Genomic DNA, 20,900 nt, shown 5'->3' on the forward strand with positions numbered 1-20,900 from the left:
CATGTATGTAATGCTTTTGTGTACATACATGTGTATGGATGTTTGTATATACATACATACATCGTGGAACTTTGTCAGTTATGACAACGAGAGTTCCAGTTGATCTGATCAACGGAACAGCCTGCTCATGAAATTAACATGCAAGTGGCTGACCACTCCACAGACATGTGTACCCTTAACATAGTTCTTGGGGAGATTCAACGTGACACAGAGTGTGACGAGGCTGGCTCTTTGAAATACAGCTACAGTAGAAACAGGAAGAAAGAGTGAGAGAAAGTTGGGTTTGTCACCCCCCACTGCCGGAGCCTCGTGGAGATTTAGGTGTTTTCGCTCAATAAACACTCACAATGTCCAGTCTGGGAATTGAAACCGCAATCCTATGACGGCAAGTCCGCTGCCCTAACCACTGGGCCTTTGTGCCTCGATACATACACACATATGTATGAATGACTTCATTATCCAATGTGTCCTAAAATTTTAAGATAGCAGGGTGTGATTTCAAGGAAGATTCAATTGCTTTTTTCATCAGACAATCAGATTGAACCAGCTTACAGAGGCTCCTGTGTTTGGCTCCAGATACAAAGTCATAATCACTGCTACATGATTGCAAAAGTCATTAATATTAGATTCCATCTAAAGCGGTGAGCTGACAGAATTGTTAGCACTTTGGGCAAAATGCCTAGTGGCATTTCATTCATCTTTATGTTCTGAGTTCAAATTCTGCCATGGTCAACTTTACCTTTCATCCCTGCAGGGTCAGTAACATAAGTACCAGTTGAATTCTGGTGTTGATGTAACCAATATACTCCTCCCTTAAAATTGCTGGCCCTGTGCCAAAATTTGAAATCAATACTAGATTTACATTGTATCGAATCAATAAATAAAACCAGAAACGTTTTAATGTATTGTAAATGTTTTGCAGGAACTGAAACGAGTGAGCATCAAGAATTACCGATTAAAAAGAGAAGGGATGTTTTTTTACTTGGTGCTGACCAGAGAAATGGCCGCCCATTATAAGGCTCTTAGCTCAGCTGTTAGGTCATTGGATGATGACTCACTGACACCAGAGAAATGCACCAAAAAGTCAGTAAGTGAAGAAAACAGGAGCAGGCTTCCTAGCTCCCAGAAGAACTTATCTCGGTAAGGTTATATGTGTAGTTGGACTTAGAAACAGCTCTTAAAATTTTTTTTTCCATTTGCTGTTTTTCTTTTTTTCTTTTCTTGAAATGTTCTTCAGTGCGGCAGATGCACAGGGGCAATACACACCCACACATGCTCAGAAAACTGATTCCATCACATTCCAAGGGGAGAAACTAGAAGTAGTTGAGAGCTTCTGTTACCTAGATGACCAGGTCTGTAGTGGGGGTGGATGCTCAGAGGGCGTTGCCATTAGAATAAGAATAGCCTTGGAAAAGTTCAGAAAGCTCCTACCTCTACTGGTGACAAAGGGTCTCTCGCTCAGAGTGAAATGTAGATTGTATGATGCATGTGTGCAAACTGCCATGCTACATGGTAGTGAAACATGGGCCGTGACTGCTGAAGACATGCATAGGCTTGAAAGAAATGAAGTTAGTATGATCCGCTGGATGTGTAATGTCAGTGTGCACTCACGACAGAGTGTAAGCGCCCTGAGAGAAATGTTGGACATAAGAAGCATCAGATGTGGTGTGCAAGAGAGACGATTGCGCTGGTATGGTCATGTGCTGTGAATGGATGAGGAGAGCTGTGTGAAGAAGTGTCATTCCCTAACAGTGGAAGGAACCCAGGAAGACATAGGATGAGGTGGTGGCGCATGACTTTCGAACGTTGGGCCTCACAGAGGCAATGACGAAAAGACCGAGACCTCTGGAGATATGCTGTGATTGTTGTTGTTGTTGTTGTTGTGTGTGTGTGTGTGAGGCAGTGACTGGTAGAAACGTTAGTGTGCATGATGGCAGTAAGGAAAGTACCCTTCAGCTGAAGTTCTAGCCTGAAAGCTTACAACAGAATGAACTCTGCTAAAGGCACCTAAAGTGTCAGATGTTGCTGTTGTTGGTTGTGATGGTGGTGACAGTGGTTAGTGGCATTGATGGTGGTGATAAACTGATAAACTATTTAAATCTACCACCTAGTTGCTTTACTGGCAATATATCCCTCCTCACTTCTGTTATCTAGGTAACCTAATTGGCAGCAGAGGAAAATGTCCTGAAAGCATAGTAGCCACATTAAGAATGAGGTCGGGAAAATTCAGGGAGTTTTTACATCTGCTGGCAAAAAGAGAAAAGAAGACATTTATTCTCTTCAAGTGAAGGGTAGATACATGCGTACATGATACATGTGTACATGATACATGCATACAACTTTGGTAGCGAAACTTGAACATTGATTGCAGAGGATGTGTAAGCTTTAGGTGTGGTACCTGTAGATATTGTTATTGATTGTGTCTTTAATTTTTTCATTGTTTAGGGATTATCCTCAAGAATGGAGAGGAAGTCCAACAAAGCTGATTGATAAACGAGAAGTTGCTGATGTTTCCATTCATCTGACCAATGAAAAAGGACAAAAGGAAGTTTGCTGTTTGTCACCCGAACGTGTAGCACTACTCAATAAAGTCGACACCCAGAGTTTACTGAGTGACTACGATGAAGGAGTGTTGAAACGCTCATCCAGCTTTGGCGGGTTTGTAAATTCTTAGAATATATCTTTTATCTTTTACTTGTTTCAGTCATTAGACTGTGGCCATTCTGCGGCACTACCTTGAAGAGTTTTTAGTCAAACGAATCAACCCTAGTACATTTTTTTTTAAACCTGGTACTTTTTCCATTGGTCTCTTTTGCTGAATTGCTATATATTTTCCTGTTTTTCTCATTTTCCAGAAACTTTAAAATTATTTCAGTGGCAAAGACCAGAACAGTAGCATACCTGATGTGATTACAGTATTTAGTTTTAAGTATCTTTGTTTTGGGTTCAAGTTCTACCAGCCCCTGTGTCAGTAAAATAGTCACTAGTAAAAATTATACGATCCTCTTAACAAATTTTGCTTTGCCTAAGAAAGAAATCAGTATATTTCAGTTCTAAGAAATGAAGAATTTAGTATATATGCCATTGGTAATGGTGCTTTGTTTTTCAATATTTTTGGACAAAGTCCCTCTTCAGGGTAAGAAGAATGTGGATAAAAAAAAATGGGAAGTCAGATGTGGCCCATTTTATGGAAATCATTGATGGTCAGATTTCCATTGTGCAAGCTGCCAAAACTTTGTTTTCTCATGCATCTTAACCTTTTAGCGTTCAGATTACTCTGTCAAATGTAATGCTTATCTCTTTGAGGCAAGAAAACAAAATACATCTTAATTTATTTTACTTCTCATAGAAATTACAGATTTCTTGATTGTTTTTTTTTTTTTTCAACAATGAAACTTCTATTCATCATTCATATTCTTTCATATCAATTGTTTACTGGTTTAAGCAGAATCATTTGCATATCAGACAAAATGCTTAGCTGTATTTCTTCTAACTCTATGTTCTGAGTCCTAATCTTGTTGAGGTCAACTTTGACTTTCATCCCTTCGGGGTTGATAACATAAACTCTAAATTGCTGGCCTTGAATTCTGCAATGGACCAGTGTCCTGTTTAGGGAAAATATTATGATCTTGGCTATTTATATGTCATGGAAACCAAGTCAATCAGCTTTATTAGTCCTGGGGTCAGAGAAAAATAAAAAAAGCTAGTCTAGTACAGAATCATATTTAATTTGTCTTCTGTGTCACTGTATTTCTAAAAAAAAGATTCAATCTGATTATTCAATTGCAAATCTTGGATTTAATTTCATTAATGTTTGTATTTTCTTTATTCCACCACAGCTTTGATGCTGAGGGCAGTCGGCGAGCTCAGTATCGGACTGTTGCAGGGTCAGATAAATCTTTGTCAACCATTGAGTCTGCCTCAGCTACATCAACTTCAGTTGCCATGACAACATCTGTTGCCAAACACTTAACGAACTCACCGGCAGCTCAACTAGCATCCAGAGCCAGGCATTTTTCTGCCCCAACAGCTGCACAGAGAAATGCTATGGGTGCCTACAGCCAGCCTTCTACTATGCCTGCCACACCATCTTGGATATCTTCACGTGGTAGTTACACAGAAGAAGGTTAGATATTTTTCATACTTTACTTATCTTTTATCTTTTACTTGTTTCAGTCATTGGGCTACGGCCATACTGGGGCACTGCCTTGAAGGATTTTCTTGAACAAACTGATTCCAGTACTTATTTTTTTTTTGTGAAGTTTTCTACTTATTCTGTCAGTCCTTTTTGCTAAGCTGCTAAGTTACAGTGACATCAACTTAGTGTCAGGTGGTGAGATGGACAAACACACACACACACACAAAAAGCTTCCACACAGTTTTCATTGACCAAATTCACTCACAGGGTATTGATCAGCTTGGGATTATAGTAGACACTTGCCCAAGGTGCCATGCAATGGAACTGAACCCCGAACCACAGGGTTGCAAAATGAGCTTCTTAACCTCACAACTATGTTGTATTTATTTATCGACAATTACTTTCAGTTTATGTTCACATCTTGATAATGATCGTACTTACGTATCATCCGAATTGATAATTTAAAAATTTAATCTCCACGACAATGTTGAAAAAAATTTATATCCTAATTCAAGTATTTAGTTTTAAATTTGACGACTGGCACCCATGCCAACGTCGTCTCCCTCATTGGACACGAAACTCAGCTTGCGAAGATTTATTGGGGCAAGCGAAAGCGAAATTGTGATGGCATCTGTGCCCAGCGACGCCTTTCTGGCACTTGTGCCCGCGGCATGTGTAAGGATTTTTGAGCGAGATCGTTGCCAGTGCCCCTGGACTGGCTCTTGTGCGGGTGGCACATAAAATACACCATTTTGAGCATGGCCGTTGCCAGTACCGCCTGACTGGCCTTCGTGCGGGTGGCACGTAAAAGCACCCACTACACTCTCAGAGTGGTTGGCGTTAGGAAGGGCATCCAGCTGTAGAAACTCTGCCAAATTAGATTGGAGCCTGGTGTTGCCATCCGGTTTCACCAGTCCTCAGTGAAATCGTCCAACCCATGCTAGCATGGAAAGCGGACGTTAAACGACGATGATGATGATGATGATTCAGAATGTACAATGGGGTGCTGAAAAGTTCCTGGCTTCAAGAGTATTGTGAAAGGCCTGGTTGGTGGTTCAGTCTTCTGAGTTCTTTTTATAGGGCTTAGAAAATCTGAAGGACTGCTGCAACAAACGTGTAAATCTGAGAGGGGAATATGCTCAATAAAATCATAATTAACTGATCTTCCTGTATTTTCTTTTACCCAAAGCCAGGAACTTTTCAGCCCCCCGTTCTGTATGTTTTTGATATTGGAGTTGGCTTTCTATACCAAAAGCTGATGACATTGACAATATCAATTCAAAGTTATTATTCATTCTGCAAATTTTAGTTTGTGGATCTCATGCTAAAAACTTCCTTATAGATAATGGTTCAGATTTTACCAGTAGGGGCGTAAATGAAAAAAATTGTCCTTGTTCCCCACTCTGGAGCCCCAACTTATAACTGGCTGTGTGCAAAACAGTCCTCCTCTAATTGCAAAGCAGTACCTTTCAAAGTTTGATCTTGGGACTTATTAATGAACATCGCAAGAAACAGATGTATTGGAAATTGAAGTCGTTTGAATTTGAAGGGCATGTTGGAAGGTATTAAAGGTAATCGAAGAATAAAAAACATCTTCACCTTTTCCACAGATAGAAATTATTGTGGCGGCTATGACATTTCTTATTAATTTCTTCACAACAAGCTTTGTGCCATTGTACAACTTTGTTTGAGAAGAGTTCTGCAGAAATATGATTGAACCACCTATTTTCCATTGAAAGCAATGAGGAGGAGCTACTTGTGGCTCCAGTGAGTTTAAGAACTGAACCGGGTAATTGACAATTTCCAAGTCATCAAGAACAGAGTTTATAGATTTGTTTGTTCATTTCCTGGTAAAAACTTTCTTGAGTCTTTCATTTAAATTATTCACAGTAATGTTCTTTGGTGCCATGATTCCTCTTTCGCACAACCGTTGTCAATGTCATACTATATTTGTCTAAGAAAAGCTATTTGTATTTTTGTTTGTTGTAATACTTAAATTCAATAAATTACAGTATGTTTAGTTATCTCCTTTAGACCAGTCATCTATTTGAGAAATGCGGTTGGCAAAGGACCCTGTAGCTCCTTTAGGAGGGCACCTGGAGACTCCAGGCCACTTCTTCCGTTGTCTTTGGCATAAAATTTTACACAAGAATTAGCTTTTAGTTTTTATATAGATGCTGTAATCTTTCTTGCTGTAAATAGACAGACAGATACATGCATACACACACACACACACACACACACAGACTTTCATTTTTATTATATATACATGCACACACACGATTGGCTTCATTCAGTTTCTGTCTACCAAATCCACTCACAAGGCCGAAGCTATAGTAGAAGACACTTGCCCAAGATGTCATGATGTGAAATTGAATCTGGGACCATGTGGTTGGGAAGCAAACTTCTTATAACACAGCCACACCTGCGTCTATATTTATTGAAATTAACTGAAGTAAAACTTTTTTCTCTTGTTTACTTGTAATAAATAACTAAGGCAAAATTTCAACATATTCCTTGATATGTTTTATACATCCATTACTTTACAGCTGGTTATGAAGGGGACTCAAGTGACTCTAACAACGATGATGGAGCTTTCTTTAATGACACTGGTGGACAACGATCATCCATGCCAAACTTTTGGTTAATATTACGTGTAGAAGCCAAAAAAGTCACAATATATTATCATTCTCGGTAAGTTTGAATGATGTAAAACAATTTCTATTACTTTACATTGCATTTCAATTTCAAATGCTAGCATTCTAATAATTTGATGTGAAATAACCATATAGTAAATTGAAATAAATAAGAAAAACAAATGCTTGAAATATGTCTTTTACTTGTTCCAGTCATTAGAAATATGGCCTTGCTGGGTGCACTGCCTTGGAGGATTCTAGTTGAACAAATCAATCCTAGAACTTATTGTCTTTAAAGCCTGGTACTTATTTTACCTATTTTTTGCCAGACTGCTAGTTTATGGGGATGAAAACAAAACTTATGTATGTGATGTATGTATGTATATATGTATGTATGTATGCATGCATGCATTTATTTTGGCATTAGGAAGGGCATCCACCCGTAGAAACCATGCCAAATCAGATTGGAGTCTGGTGCAGCCCTTCGGCTTTCCAGCCCTGGTCAAACCGTCCAACCCATACCAGCATTCACTACATCAACCCCATAAGTGCTCTGAATAGATCTTGATGCCGCACTTGCATTAACACCGTTATGAAACTCGTAGAGTAAAACATTTCTTATGTGATCTTTAGATGGGACAAACATGGTGGTAAAATTTTCTGAGAATTATGGCCAGAAGTTAGATAATCTGAAAGAAAATAGTATAAATTAGACACGGAGATATCTTAAAACTATAAGAAGAGGTTAAAAAATTGATAAATTCGCTCTGAAAAATTCTTTCTAGAAATCGGACATTACTTTTGCACCAACCTGATATATACATACACGCACACACATACATACATAGTGGTTTCCTATTATCAGTTATACTCCCAAGGCAGTAGTTCAATCAAGGTTATAGTAGAAGACACTTCTACCATGTTACCACCCAGCAGGCATGAACCTGAAACCACAAGGTTTCAAAATAAACTTCTTAACCACACATCCATACTTGTACCTATGAGATTATTTCAATTATATTTAGCTACAAAATATGCATAGATAAAGAAATTTTGGATTTTATAATTCCAATCAATATTTGCTGCCTTACATTTCTTTGCTGTTTTGTTCAGTTTTGTTTCCTCTCATCTTACAGGAAATACAAAGATTTGTGTGTCACCCAAAATGTGAAGCTGTTAGTAACTGATGTCAGTGAAATTGTTATGGATACCTGCAAGCGGGTGAACCAAGTCAGTCATAAATAATTATTATTATCATTATCATCATCATCATTATTATTATTATTATTATTATTATTAACGGTGGTGAACTGGCAGAATCGTTAGTATGCTGGGCAAAATGCTGAGCAGTATTTTGCCCGTCGCTACATTCTGAGTTCAAATTCCACCGAGGTTGACTGGGGTCAATATAATCAACTCATCCCCTCTTCCAAAATTGCTGCCCTTGTGACAAAATTTGAAACCATCATCATCATCATCATCATCATCACCACCACCACCACCACCACCATCATTATCATCATCATCATCATCATCATCATCATCATGCAAAATACTTAGAGGCATTTTTTTCCAGCTTAATGTTCTGAGTTCAAATTATACTGGGATTGACTTTGTCTTTCAACCTTTTGAGGTTGATAAAATAAGTACCAGTTGAACACTGGAGTTGATGGAATCGACTACCTCCACCCTTAAAATTGCAGGCTTTGTGCCAAACTTTGAATCCATTATTATTATTATTATTATAACGAAGGTGGTGAGCTGGCAGAATTGTTTGTGTACCAGACAAAATGCTTAGTGGCTCTTTGCATTCTGAGTTCCGGCATTCCCGGCTCTTTGCATTTTGAGTTCAAATTTTGTCAAGGTCAACTTCGCCTTTCAGCCTTTTGGTGTTGATAAAATAAGTACCAGTTTAGCATTGGGGTTGATGTAATCACCTTACCCCAACCCCTAAAATTGCTGACCTTGTGTCAAAATCCAAAGCAATTATTATTATTATTAATGAGAGAGCATGCCATCAAAGTGACACTGGGGTACAAATATACGAAGCCCAATATACCCATCATGACTACCCGCCTGTAATTGGTACACTAGGCACATGCATTGCAACTATATGTGTGCAACGTGGTGATTTCATATCAAGATAAACAGCGCATGACTGTGTTGGTGGAGCCCATTTAGAATTTTCTTCGGGTGGAGTAGCCCATCCCGCTCAAAAGGACCCCTGAATAAGGATTGTCTAAGGATGTTGAACAAAACACCCATATTACCAGAGGTGAGTCATTCAAACCCCCAAAGAATTCCTCTCAATACATGGCTATGATGTTCCCTCACTACTTCTGCTTGTTATCAGAGATGCACATATCATCAGCCACCAAGGGACATGCTCAACTGGTTATGGTCAAACTACTGACAAGCAAATCTGTCGTATTGAGCAGAATATTTATTGTAACCCATCTTTTACACCCAGACAAAACATGTATATGATAACACTTCCAATCAGAAGATCAAAAGTCATAAGAGCCAGTACCTGGTATTATTATTGTTATTATTATTTTTTTTTTCTTTTATTTGGTATATATTTTGCATTAAATGATTATTTACTATTGAATGAATTTTTGTAGCTTGTCTTGTGGCAAATGGGGCTTGCAGCTTGATAAGCTGGTTTTGAAGCTTGCCTTGTGCTGAATAAGTTTGGAAACTTGTCTGATGCCAAACTTGTAGTTTCACAAATAATCTTGTTTTCTGCCCTCTTTTATTCACCGTTTCAGTTGTTTCTACTTCATGATCTCTACACAACACATAGCTGTAATGTGTTGCTTGTCCCTGAAGCAGATGAAGATGTTTGCTGGACTAAAGATAGATATGCAGGCCGAACAGGTTAGTTTTAACTCTTTAGCACACAGATTTCACTGTGTAACAAAGTTTTTATTTTTTTTGTTTTTGGTCAGTAAGTGTTATTTCCTCTTTGCTTCTATCTAGAAATCAAAGGAAAGGACTATTATTCCCTTCAAGCCACAACACTGCAATAAAGGCTAGCCCATTTTGTGGAGTGTCTATGTAATGTCTGTCTGTCTATTGTATATTTGTCTAATATCCAATGAACACCTGTGTGATAAGTGTCTCTGATTTATGACCATTTTCCTTTGCTTACATGTGTTGGATATAAAACCTAACGCATGCTATTTTCATTTACAGATCCAGAAGATGAAGAAGAGGATGATGAACAACAAAATTATGGCTATTTAGCAGATACACGTAGTTTTTTGCCTGGGCATTTTGCTTGTAAATGTATATGGGAATCCCATTTTCAGTTGCATCCCCGTTTGAAGAATTGTGCACCACGGAGCAATGTTTCTACTGGTAAATTCAATTCTTAATTCTAATCACCATTTCTGTTGCTAATGAAGAGTATTAAAGTGTATAGATTCGAATGACTAATTGATAGGGACAGAGAGGGAGAAACTATGACTGTCTGATTATTCTCAGCCTAAAGCCGTAGCTCCAGTGCTTGTAAGGAGATGGATTCCACTAAAGATATCAGATTATAAAAGTATAATGTAACTGTTAGATTGTTACATGTAGGCACAGTTATATGCATAACTCTTTTGCTGGCAGAATGATATTTTGGCTGCAAGTGGTAAACAGGCAGGGCAATATTTTGTTTATTCTTGCCATAGCTCAATGTAAAACATTCTTTTATTGGCTGGTCATTGAATACTGAACGTTAATGTGTCAAAGCATCACTAGATGGCCCTACTGCATACATTCCTGTGAAATTCCCAGGATTTGCATATCATTACAGCATATTTTTAGAATGTTATATTTATAAATTTAAATGCTCCAAAGCAACATCGTGGAACCCAGTGGTTCACATGATTCTGTTCTCAAAATGTGTCTTTCATTCAGTGTAGACAAAATGTTTGTTATCTCAGGAGAGTCTGATGGTAACAACAACAATCTGGGTCCTGGAAGTGATCTTGATTTGTCCTATTTTTATGTTTCGGGTATCATTTCAGACGACAAAATGTGATGCATGTGCAAATGATATAAATAATGATGGTATGCATGTTTATAGTTGTGCTGTGTCTAGTAGTGAAAATGAGTTGCATGATGATGGTGGTACCTCTGACAATAAGATGATACCCTTACAGATAAGTGGTAACGTGTGGTAAGTGATGTCAAAAAAAGGCAAGCTTCTTGTTATATATGATTTTGTTGGTCAAGATGAACCTGTATGGACACCAACTGAAGCTCGGCCTGTTGATTTTTTTGCTGATTCTAATTCATTTATTATTTGGTTTAGGATTGTATCTAAATGTTACATAGAAAGATTGTCAACATCTTACTTTATTTTCATAGGTATGCATGCCCTACGGTCCGTGTTGCATAAATTTTCTGTGAATAACAGAAAAAATATGTTTGTTATCAAGGATAAATTAGACAATTATTTCTATGTAAGGTAAGAATTATTTTATTTTGTTTTCTTCTTTTCTCTTCACCTAATTGCTTCTCTTCTTTCATCTTTTACTTGTACCAGTTATTGGACTGCAGCCATGCTAGGGGTACTGCTATGGAGGGTTTTGGTAACAACAAATCAATCCCAGTACTTATGTTATAAGTCTGGTACTCATTCAATCGTTCTCTTTCACTGAGTTATGGGGATGTAAATAAACCAACACCAGTTAAGTGACGATGTGGGGACAAACAACTAAACTGAGTAAAGCAATGTTCTTCATTCAGCATCACATTTATTTAGCTTTACTAAGATTTGAACTTGTTATCTTTGTGTTAGCAGCTAAGTATATTCTGCCACCTACACCTCTACTATTCAATTAAACAAATAAAATACTTGTTTTTACAGATTAAATGAAGGTAAACTAAGTTGCAGCTCTGATGATTTGGGAAACAGTCGGCAGGATTATGACTGCTCATTTTCAGGTTTGTTTCATTAACTAACTATTTAATTAATTAGCACTGCTAAAAATGATGGTTTCTAATTTAGGCACAAGGCCAGCGATTTTGAGGGGAGGGAATTTGTTGAGTACATCGACCCCAGAGGAATGAAAGGCAAAATTGACTACAGCTGGATTTGAATTTAGAATGATAATTGATGGAAAAAATACTGCAAGGCGTTCTTTTATGATGTGCTCTGACAATTCTGCCAGCTTACTATCTTAACATTTCTAAAATAATCCTTTTTATTATAGGCCCAACGCCTGAAATTTTGTTGGCTGGGGGTTAGTTGATTATATTCACCCCAGTGCTCAACTGGTACTTATTTAATCAACCCCAAAAGGATGAAAGGCAAAGTCAGCCTTGGCAGAATTTGAACCCAGAATGTAGGGATGGAAGCATTTTGTTCAGCATGCTAACGATTCTGCCAGCTCGCCACATTAAGCACTACAAAAAAATATTCACACGGTTTCTGTTTATCAAATTCACTCACAAGGCTTTGGTCAGTCTGGAGCCACAGTAGAAGACTCTTGTCCAAGGTGTCTCGCAAGGTGCCTCAACTTCACATCCATACCTAGACAATTCTCAACTTATCCATACCTAGAAAAAACAAAATATTTTTGTTAAATGCACAAAAATACCTAAATGGTGATGTGGCCCAAGGTACATGGGAATATTTCATTGATTTTTAATCTGTCTGTTTTATATTTCAGATTACACAACAGTTTCACCAATCCTTAATTCAAAGAGAGATGATGATGAGGTTGGTAAAGAGATTCCATATCGTTTTACCTTTTACTTGTTTCAATCATTAGATTGTGGCTATGCTGGAGCACCACCTTGAAGAATTCTTAGTTAAATTAATTGATCCCAGCACTTCTTTTTTAAAGCCTGGTACTTATTCTATCAGTCTTTTATGCTGAACTGCTAAGTTACAGAGATGTAAACTACCCAACTTGAATTTTTTTTTAGTAGTGAGGCCCACTTGATGATGAGCCATGTCGCTTGCAGCTCAAAGAAGATTTCCCATGCTTGATTTAGAATGTCTTTCGGTGGGAAGACATTGGAGAAAGAGAGAGAGAGAGATGCTTGGGGTGGGTAGGGCGAATGAGTGACCCTGTGAATATTGGTGGAAGAATTGTGAGAAAGGAGAAAGGAAGGCTTGTAACAATAGAAATAGAGAGAAGGAAGAATATGAAATTTGAGGAGGGAAAAGGGAAGGAATAAGACTGAGGTGGTGAAAAGAGTGGGAGTGGAAGGGGTAAGAAATTTAAAAGTAATGGAAGATGGAGGAAAAGAGAGGGACTGAGGTAGGGGTGTGCATTGGCCAGTCTGCACCGCAGTAGCACATCCATCTCTTAGTTTTTTTAAGCCACTACAGTTCCTCCAAAGATGCTCTTTGTTGAGTGTCCAAGGTAGCTGGTATATTTACTGGGAAAAAATTACAGTGCTCAGAGTAAGCCCCATTGTCTTGCATACAAGAAGGGAATGAGGAAAAAAATAAAAGTTAGCCCTTTAGCATTCAGATTTCTCTGTCAAATGTAATGCTTATTTATTCACATTGATTTAAATTAATTATGCATTACCTTGTAACTTTGAGATTTCAATGACATGATTGTTTATTTTTCGAATAATATTGTAGGGTAAGTGTGAGAGGCCAGATCTGGCCAGTTTGAAGATAAAACAGGTCGATTACTATGGATGGATATGGCTGGTTTAAATGCTAATGAGTTAAACGTTTTTTTACTAAGTTTTTACTAATACTGGTTTCAGCCAGAGACTGAGTCCATGCTGGGGCATTGCCTTTAGAGATTGTAACAGTTTCTTTAGAATATCTAAAGAATCTTGATATTCTTTAGAATGTCAATGAAAATCAAAGAACATATTTTTAACTAATGAACTTAACTGTCCAACTGTTCTGCTTAAAGCATTGAACTCGTATTTCATTGTATTAATTTTTAATTGCATATTCTTTATTCTTCCATATTTTGTTCCTCTCAGGAATCTTCCCGGTCACTTCGAGATGTCGATTCATTATCCGTATCCTCTTTGGGAAGTTATGCTGGTAAACGTGCAGAGGAATGTATAGTAATGTGCATTCATGGCATTACACAAGCAGGTGAGAGCTTTGGTTTATAAAGGCTGCTGCACTCAAATTATAGTATATCATCATCATGATCATCATCCTTTAACATCCGTTTTCCATGCTGGCATGGGTTGGACAGTTTGACCAGAGCTGGCAAGCTGGGGGGCTGCACCAGGTTCCAGTTTGGTTTGCTTGGTTTCCGCAGCTGGAGGCCCTTTCTAATGCCAACCACTCTTTGGTGTGTGTGTGTTGAGCATGAACGCTTTTACATGGTGCAGGCACAAGAGATTTTTATGTGGTACCGACACAGGGCTCTTGCAGACCAATCCTCTTCATCAGGGGAAGTGGCCTTAACACTTCTGCTGTGGTGTGGAGGACGAGTCTTCTTGATTACAGCAAGGCACCAGATATCTCGCTCCTTTGTCATCTCTTACATTCTTTGTCTCTACTTTCTCTGTATCACTACAGCAGGAGTATTACCTTTATCATTGGTATCATTTTTTTCAGATATACAATGTGTGTTCGTTATCATTCAAACATACTTTAGCCTTCAATATCTGGTATAAAGCCACCCAACTCTTTCAAATACACTTCCAGTAAGTTGGTGGGTGGGGGAGAGGTGTTTACTTTTCCTTTCCTTATTTTGTCTTGCAAGTTAATCACTGACCACACTAGTGTCAGTGTCATGAAAAGAGCATTCAATACACATTATGATGTAGCTGGGGTTTGGAAGAGCATCATCATCATTGTTTAATGTCCAGCTTCCATACATGCATGGGTAGGATGGTTCACAGGAGCTGGCCAGGTAGAGAAACTACCCTATACTACTCTGTCTGTTTTGGCAGGGTTTTTACAGCTGGCAGCCCTTCCTAGCACCAACCACTCTGCAGAGTGAACTCTGCTTTTTATGTAGCAATAGCACAGGTGAGGTTAGTTTTGGCATGGTTTTTACAGCTGGATGCCCTTCCAAATGCCAACCACTTTACAGTGTGGACTGGATGCTTTTTACGTGGCACCAGCACTGGCAGGGTCACCAAGTAACTCACAAAACAAGGAATTATGAGAGGGGCAGGGGCATTTGAGGAAGGGAACTCGTGTCAGGGGATGAAAAGTTAGGGGGTGACAAAGAGACGGAGAGGCAGAAACAGGTTTCTTGTTATAATGGATGGGGCATTGGAGGAGGTTTATCCAGTATCAGATGATGAAAGGTTAGAGTGAAACAGAGAAATAGGGAGGCAACCAAAGCTGACATTAGTGCTTGATGCAGTTCTTCAACTGGTCAGACCTTGTCAAACCATCCAAACCATACTAGCATGGAAAAACGGACATTAAATGATGATAAATGTCAATCTACTTCATATCACTCTGATGGTCTTTGGACCATTAGTGGCCCACAACAAAATTTTCAGTGGTCCAAATCTGTCTCAACAAATTCCATCTGGAAAAGTAAATGTTAAATCATGATGACGATGACGACGGTGATGGTGATGGTGATGGTGATGATGATGATGAAGACTGCTCAGGTGAAGGAGCCTCATGCTCATGATGAGCAACATGTTCTACTTTTTGCTAAAAGAGATTGTATGAATTGTTCTTGGAAGGAAGCTACTAAGAAATTTAACTCTCTTTTCTAATAGTTACTCAAGCTAAATAATACTTTTTCTGTTTTCTGTCATAGGAGCTGAAATGAAAGAAAACCTCATAAAAATGCTGCAAAACAAACTTGATGATAAAGTATTGGACATCATTTCTGTGATGCTAGACAGGAATCCTAAATGTAAACTCAGTTTCCAAGATGTCAGGGTAAGAGGATTTGTCTTTTATTCTGTGTCATGTGCAGCTACTTCTAGCTTGCAGCTACTTCTAGCTTGCAGCTACTTCTGTCTTTCCTTACTCAGCTTATATGTCTGCTGTCTGTCCCCTCTTTTAACCTTTTCTAGCGAGTTGTGCAATTGAACACTGAAGTACGCCCCATAAAAAACATCTGGGCTATTACTGGGCCAGATGTTGGCTCTCACAAAAAAATGGCACCTTCTCACCAAGGAAGGCCTGTGTTGTTTTTGACCTATGGCATGATGCAGAATCCTGGATAAGCACCACATTGTCAAGCCCAAACTTCTGCTCCATCCAAGGTAACAGAGAGTTCTTCAGGATGTCCAGATACTCCTTTGTGCCGGTCTTCAAGCCAGACTCAATGAAGTGTGGATTCATGACACTTCCATCACTCACCATGGCTCCAAATACCATTACAGAAGCAAGATTCTTAGTCTCAGACACAGAGGGGACATCAGAAGGGTTGTATGCAATCACTCGAGAATTTTTGTGATTCACTTCAGTGTCCACAGTGAACTTCTCATTCACAAACACGAGAGTTTTTCCTGCACTTTGATGCTTGATGAATGACAAGCTTTGGGCATCTCTTGGCTCTAAGTGCTTTTGCCTTGGCTGTTAGGAGGTGTCAGTGTTGTCGAGCATAGCTAGTCATGGTTCCTGTTCACAGCTCTGGATATCATGGAAAGGGACACATTGTGTTTCTTTGCAAGAGTTGTCATGGATGTAGATGGGTTGGCTTCAATCGAGTGTTTGAAACCAGCGAGAATTTTTAAATTGTGCTTCGAATCACGTGTTTTTTTTCTATCAATCTTTCCCTTTTCTTTAAATTGTTCAGACACACAATAAACTGTTGCTTTTGGAAGTTTTGTGAACTTAACAATTTCATTGGTAGTGTGCCTGGTGCATGCCAAAACAACAATGGTGGAATGATTCTGTTGTTCCATGACTTTCTGTTGTCAAATCAGTTTGCTATTTACCTGAAAAATAAAGAGGAGGATTAAATTTTCATGCAAGTAAGGTTTTGTTAAAAAAATGGCATGTTAAACCCACTAATTCAACTGCTTAAAATTGGTCTCAATTGATCTGCAAGACACTGTATATATTACATCTACACACTACATATACAATGAGCTTCTTTCAGTCTCCATCTACCAAATCCATTCATAAGGTTTTGGTCGACCCAAGGCTATAGTAGAAGACATTTGCCCAAGGTGCCATGCAATGGCACTGATCCCAGAACCATGTGGTATATTTGGTTTTGCTTCTTGTTTGTTTATTTGTTTTTTTGTTTTTTTTTTTATCACTCTCCCTCTCTCTTTTTCTTTCAGTTCATTCAAAGATATAAAGAAAAACCCAAAGATACCATCTATCTGACTGTTCCTAACAGCAGTTCAAAACACTTATTTGCACTGAGTTACTATCTGAAACAGAACTTGTTACACTTTGTCAATATACCAAATTATGTAGATAATCACCCTTCGAAACACTTTATTGTAAGTATCTATGTTTATTTATTTATCTTTTATCTTTTACCTATCTCAGTGATGCTGGGGTGCCACCTTCAATTTTTTAAATTTTTAGTCAAATGAATTGACTTGTTTTCTAAACCTGGTACTTATTATATCAGCCTCTTATGTGAACCACTAAATTATGGGGACACAAACACACCAACACTGATTGTGAAGCGGGGGGTGGGGATAGCAAACACACGCACACACACACACACACATATACAGTAAGGCGGCGAGCTGGCAGAAACGTTAGCACGGCAGGTGAAATGCTTAGCGGTATTTCGTCTGCCACTACGTTCTGAGTTCAAATTCCGCCGAGGTCGACTTTGCCTTTCATCCTTTCGGGGTCGATTAAATAAGTACCAGTTACGCACTGGGGTCGATATAAGCGACTTAATCTGTTTGTCCCCTCTGTGTGTAGCCCCTTGTGGGTAGCAAAGAAATAACACATATATACAGTTTCCATCTACCAAATCCTTTCACAAGGCTTTGGTTGACCCAAAGCTGTAGTAGAAGACAGTTGCCCAAGGTGCCACACAATGGGATTGACTTTGGAACCATGTGGGAAGCAAACTTCTTACCAGATGTGTGTGTGTGCCCTTGTCTGACATCATGTGGTAGTTGTAAATGAACATCATTGTCATACAAGCGAGGTTGATCATTTCTGATCTGTGAAAAACGTATCTAACCATGAGGAAATGATACGTTTCCTAGAAAAAGGTGAGGGTTGGTGACAGGAAGGGTATCCAGCTGTAGAAAAATCTACCTCAACAAATTCTGTTTGACCCATGGAAGCATGGAAAAGTGGATGTTAATTGATGATGATGAAATGAATAATGATGATTGCTGCAGTCCATTCAATTAAAAAAAGGGTATCAGTCTCAGCTGTGGAGTTAGCCCTACTCTGTTCAGTGGGAAGTTGTTCACTCTGACTTGCTTAAATGTCTCAGAATCTGGTATATATCTTGACCAAATGTACCTGTAGATTAACATGTTGGCTGTCATAGTGCTGCTCAAGAAAGTTGGGGATGGTTTTAAAGAAAACTTTTCATTTCTGTCAAATCGGAAATTGCTTGCTTCCATTCCATTGCTGAGACTGAATACAAGCAGATTTAATTTGTATTTAGATATTGAGATATTTAGATGATATTGAACATTAATTTAATATTGTAGCAATCTCTCTTCCCCACTCTCTCTCTCTCCCTCCTTCTTTTCTCTCTCTCTCTTTCTATACTGAATACAACCAAATTTAATTTGTATTGAGCTATTTAGATGATATTGCAGCAATCTCTATTCTTCTTTACTCTCTCTCTCTCTCCCCATTTCTAGTTTTCTCATACTTTCTGAGAAATTTAAACAGATTTATCTACAATTTTACTTGTGAAATCCAAGCTGTTTTATATTCCAAAATAATTTTCTTTCTCCCTACTTCTCTCTCTCTCTCTCTCTCTTTCTCTCTCTCTCTCATATATATATATATATATATCTACATACATTGTTTATATTGTTATGGTAGGACTATGCAAGCAGTGAACACCAAGAATTAAAAGAAAACCAAGTGTTTCTATACCATCGACCTAGTTCCTCAGGGAGCAAAGGTAAGAACATTTGTTGCTACTACAGTTATTTTTGTTGTTGTTGAGTATACCTAGGATCAGAAATATTCCAGCTGCAACCATACCATATTTTATCAATATCTATGATTACATTATATGATGTTCCTTTCTTTTTTCATTTAATTACTATAAGTATCCTTTGCTCTTTACAGTTTCATCATTATTATTCTGCTGCTCAGCACTGTCAATCATCTTCTATGCCCCACCAGCCCCACCTCTAGCTCCATTCAGTCACTCCCACTCTCTCTTCTAAAACATCAGTGTAGCTCCTCTACAGCAAGAAACCTGTTCAGCTCTAGTCCTTTCTCTCGTACTGTTACCCATCAGAGAGAAATCTGGCTGCTGTTTATTTTTTTCCAACAGGTCAAGTGGCTATATAGAAGCTCCTTTATTTGCTCTGCTAGTACAGTTTTCTTGTATTGATAAAGTTGTAGGTAACTTAGACAGAAAAATCGTGGCCCATTGCATGAATTTCAACAGCATATTTTGCTCTAGCACACACGTGGTTGATGACCAAAGGAGAGGCTGGGAACTGTTCTAATCTGGCCAAATGAAACTTATATATAACCCTTTAGTGTTCAGATTACTCTATCAAATTTTATATATTATTTAATCACTGTTTTTAATTAATCATTTGTTATCTTGGAGCTTGGAGATTTTGATGATGTGATTGCATATTTTTAGAATGACATTGTAAGATAGGTGTTTAAGCATGAAACTGGTAGAATACTTGGGCCAAATATGGCTGGTTTAAATGCTAAAAGGTTAACAGTTGATAAGTCCATGAAACTGAGACTAGGTTAAATCCAACTGCATCTCATGCAAGCAGTCAGATACAGTCATATGGATCAGAATAAACAACAGAGAATTTATAATTAAAGTTTGAAACACAACTTTATGGAGGTTCCTTTTCCTCTGTTGATCAACTCATGAGATACTTCTTGTTCCAATGTACTTAGTTACAATTGATTTTGACTTAGTATAAGGTCAATTTTGTATGGGTAGAATATAATCATCTGAAATGAACACAAGATTTTACTGGTACTTATTTTATGTTGAGCTTTGCAGGATAACAACCAAAATCTGAACTTGGAACTGAGGTTTAAATTAATTAATATTTACAGTGCTTCAACGCTAGTTTCAACACCCAATACCCTGATACATCATCGTCATCATCATCATCACCATCATCATCATCACCATTGTATGTCCACTTTACCAAACTGACATCTATGACTAGTTAATAATTTTCAAACAATTGGAACAAAACATCATTCCTTTTTTTCTTTGTACTGTTTTTTTACTGTTTTTTTTTTTTTTTGACATTGAAGTTTTTTTTCATTATCTTTGCTTGTTTCAGTTATTGGACTGCAACCGTGTTGGGGCACAATTTTCAAAGGTTTAGTCAAACAAATCAACCCAGTAGTTACTTTCAAGTTTTACTCTCTTGGTCTTTTTTTTTTTTTTACTGAACTGCTAAGTTATTGGGACATAAACTCACCAACACTGGTTGTTAGCTAGTGTATGGGTGAACAAACACAAAGACTACGCACAGACAGATACACACACACTCTGCCTACCAAATCCACTCATAAGGTTTTAGTTAGCCCAGTCCTATGGTAGAAGATATTTGCCCAAGGTACCACACAGAGGGATTGAACCCAGAACCATGTAGTTGGAAAGCAAATTTCTTATAACACAGCCATGCCTATGCTTATATATATATATGCATGTATGTATGTATGTATTTATGTATTTATGTATATATGTATGTATGTATGTGTGTGTGTATATATATATATATATATATATATATATATAGAATCAAAAATATACAATCTATATATATAAAAATGAGAATGTGTGTCTGTCTGTCTGTCTGTCTTTGTGTGTGTGTGTGTGTGAATCCCTAAAACTCGAGAACTACGCAACCAATTTCATTCAAATTTTACACATGCCTTACTTAGGGTTCCAGTTGTCTTTTAGTCAAAAAAAATTTTTAACTTCTTGCAGAGTTCGAGCCCACGGCAACATAATATCTCCTCCACTATTCAAGTATTACGTGTCAAAAGTGAAACAAAAGCACTCATGTCAAATACTTTCACTTTAAAAATGAAACTATTC

The 20,900-nt window shown here is 38.0% G+C and overlaps 1 protein-coding gene across 3 annotated transcripts in view; it reads left to right on the forward strand.

Annotated features, from left to right (window-relative positions):
- The window catches only part of LOC106873556 (KICSTOR complex protein SZT2-like), an 84,303-nt gene that overhangs the window by 2,813 nt on the left and 60,590 nt on the right, over nt 1-20,900 (forward strand). For all 3 annotated transcript variants that reach the window (XM_052974310.1, XM_052974312.1, XM_052974311.1), the window contains exons 2-15: nt 923-1,140; nt 2,446-2,658; nt 3,840-4,126; nt 6,688-6,832; nt 7,911-8,004; nt 9,546-9,654; nt 9,973-10,137; nt 11,137-11,236; nt 11,639-11,715; nt 12,444-12,493; nt 13,732-13,849; nt 15,495-15,619; nt 16,978-17,142; nt 18,677-18,758. In XM_052974310.1, the coding sequence (XP_052830270.1) occupies nt 971-1,140; nt 2,446-2,658; nt 3,840-4,126; nt 6,688-6,832; nt 7,911-8,004; nt 9,546-9,654; nt 9,973-10,137; nt 11,137-11,236; nt 11,639-11,715; nt 12,444-12,493; nt 13,732-13,849; nt 15,495-15,619; nt 16,978-17,142; nt 18,677-18,758 (1,900 nt within the window). In that variant the 5' untranslated portion in view covers nt 923-970. The remainder of the gene's footprint in view (nt 1-922; nt 1,141-2,445; nt 2,659-3,839; nt 4,127-6,687; nt 6,833-7,910; nt 8,005-9,545; nt 9,655-9,972; nt 10,138-11,136; nt 11,237-11,638; nt 11,716-12,443; nt 12,494-13,731; nt 13,850-15,494; nt 15,620-16,977; nt 17,143-18,676; nt 18,759-20,900) is intronic.

The sequence above is a fragment of the Octopus bimaculoides genome, chromosome 18, assembly GCF_001194135.2.
Source record: "Octopus bimaculoides isolate UCB-OBI-ISO-001 chromosome 18, ASM119413v2, whole genome shotgun sequence".
Taxonomy (NCBI): Eukaryota; Metazoa; Mollusca; class Cephalopoda; order Octopoda; family Octopodidae; genus Octopus; species Octopus bimaculoides.